Consider the following 10,306-nt stretch of genomic DNA (forward strand, 5'->3'; position numbering starts at 1 on the left):
GAGGATTGCCATGAGTTTTAGGCCAGGCCGAGCTACATAGTGAGTTCAGGCTGAATTATCTAAGGAGACCCTATCTCAAAAAAGGCAAAATAAATAAACTTTATCTGTGAATTTCACTTTATGTTGCTTGTGATTGAGATTCCAAAACCCCAATCCTGTCCTTGTATGTGAAAAACTAGCCAAAGGGAATGCTCCTTTTTTTTCAAACCTGGGTAATGCCTTCCTCTTTCCTCTGCCATTCTAAAGAGGCTGTGCAACTCACCAAAAGTTCGTGTCCACCAAGAAAAAAGCTGCTTTTTACTTGGCCCTTCCGTCAGATTAGTGAAAGGCCGACTGTGTTTTCTCCTATCCTGGTAGACAGCACAGCCTTCAGCTGGGGACCCCACTGTGTCTCTCTCTCCTAGGTGAAGGTGAACGAACGCATGATCGCCACCCCGCAAGGCCTCCTGATCCGTTCTGTCCAGGATGCTGACCAAGGGCTGTACCACTGCATCGCGACAGAAAACAGCTTCAAGCAGACCATCGCCAAGATCAACTTCAAAGTTCTGGATTCGGAAATGGTGTCTGTGGTGACGGACAAGTGGTCCCCATGGACCTGGGCCAGCTCCGTGAGGGCCCTGCCCTTCCACCCCAAGGACATCATGGGGGCCTTTAGCCACTCGGAGATGCAGATGATCAACCAGTACTGCAAAGACACGCGGCAGCAGCAGCTGGGTGAGGACTCAAAGAAGCCAAGAGGTGACTACGGCAAGCTCAAGGCTCTGATCAACGGCAGCAAAAGTAGGAACCGGAGGAACCACTTTCTGGAGTCCTAATGCGTCCTCATGTGGGGCCTCTGCTTCCAGTAACAAATGCCCTATCTTCAATGATCAAGTCTTGAGCAAAATAATCTAACGCTTTTCCCATGAGAAATTCCGGACAATAGATGATGACTTTCTTCTATAGGAGTTTTTCGTGGATGGAAATGAGCATGCATTTTCTTGTACCATATTGACTAGCACTAGACAAGTCCTGTCCTCATGGTGCGGTACAAATATTTAATTTAACCCAGATTATTTATATCTTTAGTCATCTTTTCTTCGATGCCAACATGCAGTTATAAAAGGAGGTCTGTTACATCTCTGGATTGAACAAGAGGTGCAACCAGGCAATATTTCTTCTTTGCTTTAAAGGGTTAGATTTCCAGTTGGTGATGATTTTATAAATGAAACAAATTCCAATTCACAGCTGTCAATGTAGTATAAGTCATATAAATGTGTGTGACAGAGTGGCCTTGAGAAGAGATGTAGAATAATAGATAAGTGACAGAAAGTATCTAAATGTTATATACAAACATGAATGATTGATGAGGAGAAAATGATGAGTTTGTACACTTCCCGTGAAGTTGGTTGAACTGTCAGTCACTGATAGCTGTCATTGATCTTTCTTCCCTTGTTTCAGGAAGATCAAATGAATAACCCATACCATAAAGATCTTCGACTCAGTATGTCAGCGATGCCTTTAGGTTTATATAGTTGTGTTATCATCTTCCAAACAAAAGCGCTTTTCTTTTTTTGGAAGTTATTTAAGTTATTATAGACGTAAGTATAATCTTAAACTATTTAATTGATTACTGTTTTGAGTCTCATTTTCTTGTCTGCATGGTAAATTAAAAAAATACACAAAAAAAGAATTTTTAAAGCATCAGACTTCTCCAGGAGGAGTGAAACCATCAAAATCAAGGGAGACTATTTAGTGTTATCAGGAGGAATTTATAGCAAATATGGGTAGCTTTCATAGCTCTAATAACCAGGTTCAGCAATTAACTCCCAGTTAAAACAACAACAACAAAAAAAAACTCACGTGTAATGACTTTTTAGTACATTTTATTGTTTATAATTATTTATGAAGAAAGGAAAATATATATATGTGAACAAAAATAGACATTCTTAATAAAGATTTCAGAGTCCTGTTTTTGTTATTATATTGTTTTTCCTTGCAAATACTTTTATAAAAGGATGTTGGTACTTATGTTCTATGGTCTATGAATGTAAATGTGGCAAGCTTTGTGATAAATAATTATCTTCTAATTGCATTTTGGAGTAGTTTTATTAAAATAATTTAATACTAAAATTATTTTCTCCAAATTAAAATTTAAAATGGAGAAATGAGAGAAATTTCCTCATGTTTTAATATTTCTTTTAAAAACAACTTTTGTTTCTTCATTTATTTTTGAGATATTCTTGTTTCTGGAGCAAAACAAAAATTGTACCATTTGTCTATTCAAAAACCTAGTACAATAATTTTATTTCTAGTTAGGGATTCATGAAGAAATAACCCAAACTGATATTTCACCTTTATGAACACTGCAGCGTAAAAGTCTGAGAAATAAAACCACAGCTAGAAATGTAGATCAGTGGTAGAATCCTCACTTAGTAAGAAAGAGCCCTGTGCCTAATTCCCAGGTTCAAAAACTATAAACATGAAAAACTAAGATATTGGTCAAAAGCATGTGGTCATCAATTAGCATCTAAGAATATGATTTATTTTCTAAGTGGTGGCAAATTTCAGTACTCTTAAGAGGGGGCATCAGGATTGCAAAAGTAACTGTTAATATGTACAACACTAATGATATTCATTTATTAGAAGCTGTTGTTCCAATGCCTATGATTTTAAACAATCTCAACAGCAATTTATTATATAAATGCCTTTTGTGCTTAAAAGCTTGCACTTACTTTCTCCTCTGCATACAAATAGCAGTGTAGCTACATGGAAGCAAAGCGCCCTCTGTGTTTGCCGTCCATCTGTTCACTGTACAGAGTTACACGTAAAATTATTTTAGAATCACAGTTCCCCTGCTGCACATAGGCCCAAACTGACAGACAGTGCTGGTGTTTAGTTTTATATTATTTGTGCTATTTAATGCCTTCTATTTTGAACAACGTTGAATTGTGTATACCTTTCTTACTTTTGTTTTAAGACTACAGAATGCCTTCTTGAATACAAGTCTGCCCAATGTAAAGAAATTTTTTCTTACCAAAAATTATGTTAATGAATCCTGAACATTGGTGGTTGATTGGTTTTGGTTTATGTCATTTGGCAATTTAATGGTTTACCGTGTTTTCTATTTGTATTGTACATAAAATTTCCTAAAAATGCACTTTTTCCCTCCAAAGTGTAGGTTTGTGGCTAGATTTTGGCATGATGAAACTGTAACTTCAGTGGATATTTACTCTGTGTCAGAAAAACTAAATGTAGTTTTCACACTGACATTTCATTAGATATGGAAGAAATCATTTGCCTGGCAAAATAAAACATTCTGAATTCCCTCAAGGATGTCTTCAGCTTTTCTTTTCTTTTTAATGATGAGTTCAATGAGTGATAATAGACTCTACTGAAATATAATTTTTAAAGATTTTTTTACTTCTTCATTTTTGTGAAATTAATACTTGTAGACACTGAAAATTCCAGGAATTCCAGGGTACATGTGTGAAACTCTTCCGGTACCAGTAGACTTCATTCAAACCCAGCCTTGGAGACATCCGGGGCGGTGTCACTTTTCTGTGCCTGTGTCCAAGATATTTAATAAACATGCAACAAATGTATTTTTCCTTCCCAGTATCTTACATCTACCCATGTCTGTAGTCACTTCTTTGGAATGTGTCATGCCTATATTTTCTGAAATTAGAGTTTAGGCCTGCGTTGTCTTTGAAACCAGACTACCTGGATTTGAATCCAGGCTCACGGTCTTAATATTTTCATCTCTTACTTAAACTCTGTATCAGTTCACATCTGTCAAGTGTTAGGACAGAACATGTGACACAGGAAATATTTGCTAACTGTCCTAGGATTCCCCCTCTGCGAGGTGACATACTGCTCAAACAGAAGGAGGCTTTCTCCTGTGCTCTATTTCAAGTTCAGTGCCTCAGTGTTTCTTGTATCTCCTTTGCAGGTATTGAATTTAGCTTTACTTTTAAATAAACGTAATGCATTTTGTAATATTAATGCATTTCTGATGTGTTATGCCCTTTGCCTTCATGAAGCATTTTAAGGAAAAAGATGACAGTCTTCTCCATCTGTCCTGCTACAAAAGGCAGGGGAGGCTTTGTTCTATAGTCCAGGGAAGATTGCTCAAAACAAGATCCTGGACAGACTACATAAGCAACAATGCTTTTTAAATCAAATATTAAGACTTTATTGGAATCCTAAGCATGGCAAAAAAGCTGCAGAAGACCATTAGACATTATTAAGGAAGCTATAGAAGATCACATAGAAAGTATGTAATTTTAAACAAACTTATCCCATCATCTTTTACACTATTTTTTGCACAATCAAACCCTGCTGTGAAATCAAAATAAATCTCAAAATCTCCATGGACATGCCACTTTACGAGCTTCTTTGCTAATAAGTAGCTTGCTTCGTGAACCTGCTGTATATTGCCATTTTTATGCTATCATAGCAATGTGACTGTCACAGTGCACAGTTATCGAGAGTTAAAAGAATGAGCTCCAAGACTGAAAAAAAAATGCATTCTTCATTCCAGTGACTCCAATGTATTTGTCCATTCACCTCATAAAATCCTACTTTCCAAGTAGTTTGAATTGCGTATTTCTCAGGGCTATTATATTGCTATGCTTGAGTGTTTCTTACATAATGTGCTATTAAAGAATGACATTATGATAAACACATTAAATCTGTTTATTCTATGTAAGGTTACCTCTCAACCCCCAAGAAGAAACACTGGGTGGATTTCGAGTAGTTATGTGCTTTTTTTTTCCTCCCGAGTTACTCATACAACAAAAATATAATCCCAAGACCATATGAAACAAAAAATGCAATTATTTCTGCAAGGCCAAAATGTATATCTAATGGAATTATTATGAAAATAAAAGTCTTCCCTATTGTTTCTCTGGAGAGTTTTCAACATAGATATGATCTTTGGCTCAGGAGATGAAAGGAATTTCTTTCCTTCTCTCTTACATCTTTCGATAATGGCATTGCTGTAATTTTACATAGTTATGGATTTCAATTCACTTTTATTGATTTGGAAGTGCATTATAATAATCTGCACTTCACTGCTACACCCTGGATATTCAAAGACACATTGGACCTACGAAGTCCCTCCTTTCGGGTGGAGGAGAATTGGAAGCTGCTGGAAGCTGTGGTTTGATAGTGGCAGTTTGTCTCATGAGTAGAAAAAATGACCCACAGCAAACTGCAGAGATACCCCCAAGCCCCGATGCAGTCCTGCTGGTATTTCTGAGTTTATATGTATGTGTGCGTCAGTGGACTAGGCCCCTGTATGTTCACAAACCAACCATTTACTATTCAAAAACAAATCACAATTCCCAATTCAAATTTCTCTCTTGGCTTTTCCACTTGAAATGATCCGCCCTTATGAATCTCCTGCTCCTGTGTCCTTCCCTGGGGTACTGGCTTGGGGTCAGCACCAGCTGCATCAAGCCGGGGCTGCATCAACTCCCACACATCAGGAGCGAGTCCGTGGTTCCTTCCTCCACCCAGCTGGTGATCTGCAGGGTGCCGGGGAAGCTGCCTGTGACCCCGGTGTGCCCTGTGTGTGAGAGGCTTCGCCCTCAGGGAAGCCCTGCCCTGGGCTGTCCAGGCCTCCTTCATCCTGTGGAGAAGCCAGAGCTGTGCCGAGGATGTCACATCCCCTCACCCCAGGAAAACCATCTCTGAAGTGTTCTTTGTAGTCCTGGGACTGGAACCAGGGCCTCACCTGTGACAGACAAAGGCTGTGATGGGCGAGCTATGCTCTAACACAGACCCCACAGGTCTGCTCTCCACAAAGCCAGCGCTTATGGCACCACAACAGATTCACCACCGGCATCGGTTTCGCTGCCCTCATCTGGCAAGTTTTCAGGGCCCCACTTCATAGCCCTAAGCCAGGTGGTGACGGGCTGATACCTGTAACACCAGTTCTCACAACGGCCCTGCACAGCTGTCTCCACCTCACGGGATGCACAGGGAGGGCAGGACTGGAATGGACAGTCCCTAGGGACGGGCAGTGCCTGCTCCAAGTGTACCAGATGCCGAGCTTGCTGAGGGTGCTGAGGGTGCCGAGCGGGTCCAAGGCCCCATCTGTCCAGTCCACAGCGCCAAGGCAGATGGAGCCTGAGCATCTCGGTCCCCTTGGGTTGCACAACAGCTGGGTGTGTTCACCGCTGTGGCCCCCTTTTAGGTGCACAGGGAGTGGGTGTGACATCCTCAGGTCTGGATCCAGCTGGGTGACCTGACAGGAGGAAGTTTTGATCAGCATGATCATCTAGCAGCTTGGCCCTTGGGAGTGTGCTTGTACTGCTGAGTTGAGTCATTTTGGGAGTTGATTTGATATGTCTGGGACCTGGCAGTGAGCCACATGTGCAGATGAGTCACCACATCTTTTGGCTTCAGCACCTGAAATCAGAATGGGGCCACCTGCTACTTTGTACAGTGCAGGGATTCAGGGAAAGGTAGGCCTAAAAGGGCCTACAGTGCATGACCTGGAGTCACTAACAGCCATTCCCAGCCTGCTCTATGCAGCACTCCAACACTGGGCTATATCCTCAACCCCTTTTAATTTAATGTATTTTATTTTAGCACAGGAACTCTCTAACTTTCCCTGGCTGGTCTCAGCCTCAAACTTATAATCCTCCTGCCTCAGCCTCCTGAGAAGTGAGGATTACAGGGATATGTCCCAATGCCTGGCTTCTGTGCACACTTCTCTGCGATGAAACACATTCTCCCCAGCTTTCTGTTTCTTTTCAGGAGGTTCTAAATTAGATCTTTTCTGTCTGCTTCATAAATGGAAAAACTGAAGGACTGCAGCAGTTAAGAGACTTCCCTCAATGTGAATGGTTTCTCCAGAGCCACAAACCATGAAAAGCAGAGGCTGGCCATGGACTTCATCACATAGAGTTTCTCTCAGGAGTACCCTGGGGGAGAAAGATCCTGAGGGTGGGCTTTGAGAGCAGTATCTGTACTATAACTTACAGGACCCATCGGTGATAAATCCAGGGCTTTAGGCTGGAGGCCCCATGCTGGATTTTGAACTCATTGCTTTCTAGTTTTTCAGTTCTGAAATCCTCAGAATATTACCTTGTAATGGAAAGGGTTAGATTTAACCTGATGTAAGGTGAGGATTGGATCAGTGCTGATTGTTATTACCAGGAGTGGGGTTGGAAATACCACTTATCATTTCAGTAAATATCTCTGAGCATGCCTTCGGTGGCAGGCACTGTTTTGCAAGATCATAGCAGAGGACAGAGCAAAGTCTCTTCACAAAGCCTACTTTCAAATGGGGAAAATACAGGAATAAATAGCTAATAGGCTGGGGTGAGACAACTGCTGGAAAGAAAACTGAAGGAAGGGAAGGGGCTCCTGAGTATATCAGGGGAGGAGCATTCTAGGCAGAGCAGAATGCACATAGCTCTAGAATAAAACAGTGGCTTCAGATCAAGACTAAAGACAGAGAAAACAGGCCCTTGGGTCGTGATGAGCATGAAGAGTTTCAGTTTCAATCTCGGGGTCACATGAGGCACTGGAGGGACAGGACTGACGTCCATTGCCATGGATTGCTGTCTGTACTTATGCATTCTTTGAGAGGAAAAGTGAAGATGAAACAGCCAGGAATCCAAAATAGACAGCACGTTTAAATGTGTACTTCCTTGCACCCGTGGGGTCGGGTACATTCTGGAGAGCACTGGAGAAGAGGGAGGAGGTGACGGACACCTACACCCACTCCAAGGGTGAGGAAGGGAGAGGAACTCCAGAGACAGGCAGAAGAGAGCCTAGAGCAGCAGATTTAAAGGGAGCAATGGCTAATGCATTAGGAGCCTGCACCGCCCTACTACAGAGCCAGAGTGACTCAGAGAGGGCCTGGAGATGGGACGCAGACCATCTGGGGTGATGGGGCAGAGTTACTGGATGGACCCCAGCTTCCCAGGGCCACATCCCTCTCCCTGGCTTGATCTCCTGGGGAGAGGACACACTGTGATCCTGCATTTCAAAACCAGCTGTCTGAGGGCTGGGGAAAGGTTACAAGATGGAGCCCCTGGGAGAGCAGTTCCCTTGTTCAGAAGAGGGGGATTCACAGTTTGCTCACCTGGGAGCTTCGCCTCCTGGAGTTGCACCCCATGCTCAACATGAAAGCAGGGATTCAGGATCCACAGCCCCCCTGGGTGCCTGCCCAGAGCCTGCTCCCCACTCCCTGGAAGGAAGGGGCAGCTTTGGAGAGAGATGGATGGCATCCCAGAAGCTCCCTTGGAGGGTTCCAAGTGCACGCTCATCCAGTCCACTTCCAGAATGGGATGGTGAGGGGCGCAAGTGGGACCATGGGAGACAAATGTGAGGAAGAACAGGAATAACCGGACTCGTGTCTTTGCCTCTCCTTAAGGAGACTTCATCCCCACTCTCTACCACTGAACACCCTAAAACCATAAGCTTGGGTCTCAAAAAAGTGTTTCCAGTCCACAAAAAGGAATGGAGTTTAACACATTCAGAGAAGACTACCACTTGTGTTTCTTTTTTAATTGGTCAAGAAGAATCATGGAACACTTTTACAGGCAGCCTCAAAAAACTTCCATTGAAATCAAACAATTAAAAACAATCGTGAAGCCTTCTACCTCTTTTGGCCCTTTTGGTGGTCTCACATGCTCCTCCATACTGCAGTATAACACTTACTTTGTACCTTACATACAATCACATATAACTTTTTCTTTCTGTCTCTTATGAGCTACAGCATAAGCTTCAGTATCAACTGTTTTTTATTCCTCGTGTCTAGGACAGTGACAGCTACGTAGTATGTGACTGTTCAACAGACGCGTGGACTTGATTTGGGGCTTTCCCTTCTTCATGGTACACAGTGAACCCTTCTGGGATATCATTAGTACTCTATACTCTAACACAAGTTTCAAAACAGGAAGAGCTATAGACTTGTAAATCTGTGGAATTTTCAATTTATCACTGAAAAGGAGCCACCGATTGATTCCGAGACTTGACATTAGAGAATAGCAGAGATGGCATTAGATGCCTTGCATGTGACTAGAGAAGACAACGGAAAGCATGACCTGCCGGTGACTGTCGAGAAAGGCAGATCCGTGTAAGAGGTGTTGGGGATCGGCTGTGTTTGGGAAGGGAGAGATGAGAGGCAAACACTCATGCACGGCTACTGACTGATAACTGGCCTGCTTCCCCAAGAAACCTGAAGTGGCAGAGAGAGCAGCACCAGGGGCTGAACCCAGCCCCTCACACACGCCAGGTAAGAGCTGCCCTGCTGAGCTCCATCTCCAGCAGAGGGAGACAGTCAGATCCAAGAGGACAAAAGGAGCTGCAGAGTTGCCACTGCAGACACAGGTCCTGGAGTTGCGGTGTCCCACACATTTGGGTGTGAGGTGTTACTTGAAAGCCGCTGCCTGTGGTCACTGCTGGCCTAGTGGGAACCTGTCCTGCCTGTGTGGAGTTTATGGAAGGGCTCACTGCTTCCTCCTCTCCTGCCTTGAGGAAACCCCTGTGTAGTCCATAGCTGCTGACAAGAAAACTCATTGGTCAACAGCAGAACCAGGCCAATAAGCTCTCCATTTTGGCGGCTTCTCTTTGGTCCCTCTGCACATCCAAGGGGAGTCTGAGGCCATGGACCCTGAGAAAGGCATGGCCCAGGGAGCCTTCCTGGGTGACCCTGGGTGCATCAGTCCCAGCCCCTTATCACCCTTAACCTCACACCATAGTGCCATCCCTGGGCCGGGTCCTCAGCCTGTTACACCCACTCCACACATCCTAACTGAAGTCTGACCTGTCCCAGCAGCAGTGCTTTTGGTTCCCTGCAGCACTCAGGAGACTCCAGGCCCCGAGAGAAGGTCTAACCCTGAAATCACCATACCTTCCCCAGTCATGAGAATAGGTTTTACTGCATGTATGGGTCAGAACTCAGAGATGCTGTTGAGTGTCCAGGTTTCAGGTAACTGAATAGTTAGTGGGTGCACTTTGAATATTGCAAACATTATAGTTTAGGGATTTTATAAAAGAATGTGAATAATGACAATAAAGCTAACACAGATCGATGCTGTCATCTCCAGGACTGTGGTTCGTATGCGTCCCCTTGCGAAATTCTCATGCACAAACCTAGGAATGAGGTAGGTATTAGGCACTCACCTTCTGCAGACAAAGAAGCTGAGCAACAGTGATATTAAGAAACTTGACAGCAAAGGGCGTAAATAGAATAATCTACCGTACTCTATGTCATTATAAAGGAAGGATTTTGGTAGGAAATATTTTAGTGAGATATATATGAGCTTCCATTTTTGTCTTCTTGTCCAGTAATGTTTGCCTT

At 43.2% G+C, this 10,306-nt stretch overlaps 1 protein-coding gene across 1 annotated transcript in view; it reads left to right on the forward strand.

Moving 5' to 3' along the window:
- Nucleotides 1–1,333, forward strand: part of Sema3c (semaphorin 3C) — a 70,584-nt gene extending 69,251 nt beyond the window's left edge. Inside the window, exon 16 of the mRNA XM_010637141.2 lies at nucleotides 405–1,333. Within this exon, the coding sequence (XP_010635443.2) occupies nucleotides 405–815 (411 nt within the window). The 3' untranslated portion in view covers nucleotides 816–1,333. The remainder of the gene's footprint in view (nucleotides 1–404) is intronic.
- The last annotated feature ends 8,973 nt before the right edge of the window (nucleotides 1,334–10,306 follow it).

Source organism: Fukomys damarensis, unplaced genomic scaffold, assembly GCF_012274545.1.
Source record: "Fukomys damarensis isolate Sample0158 unplaced genomic scaffold, DMR_v1.0_HiC HiC_scaffold_4, whole genome shotgun sequence".
Classification (NCBI taxonomy): Eukaryota; Metazoa; Chordata; class Mammalia; order Rodentia; family Bathyergidae; genus Fukomys; species Fukomys damarensis.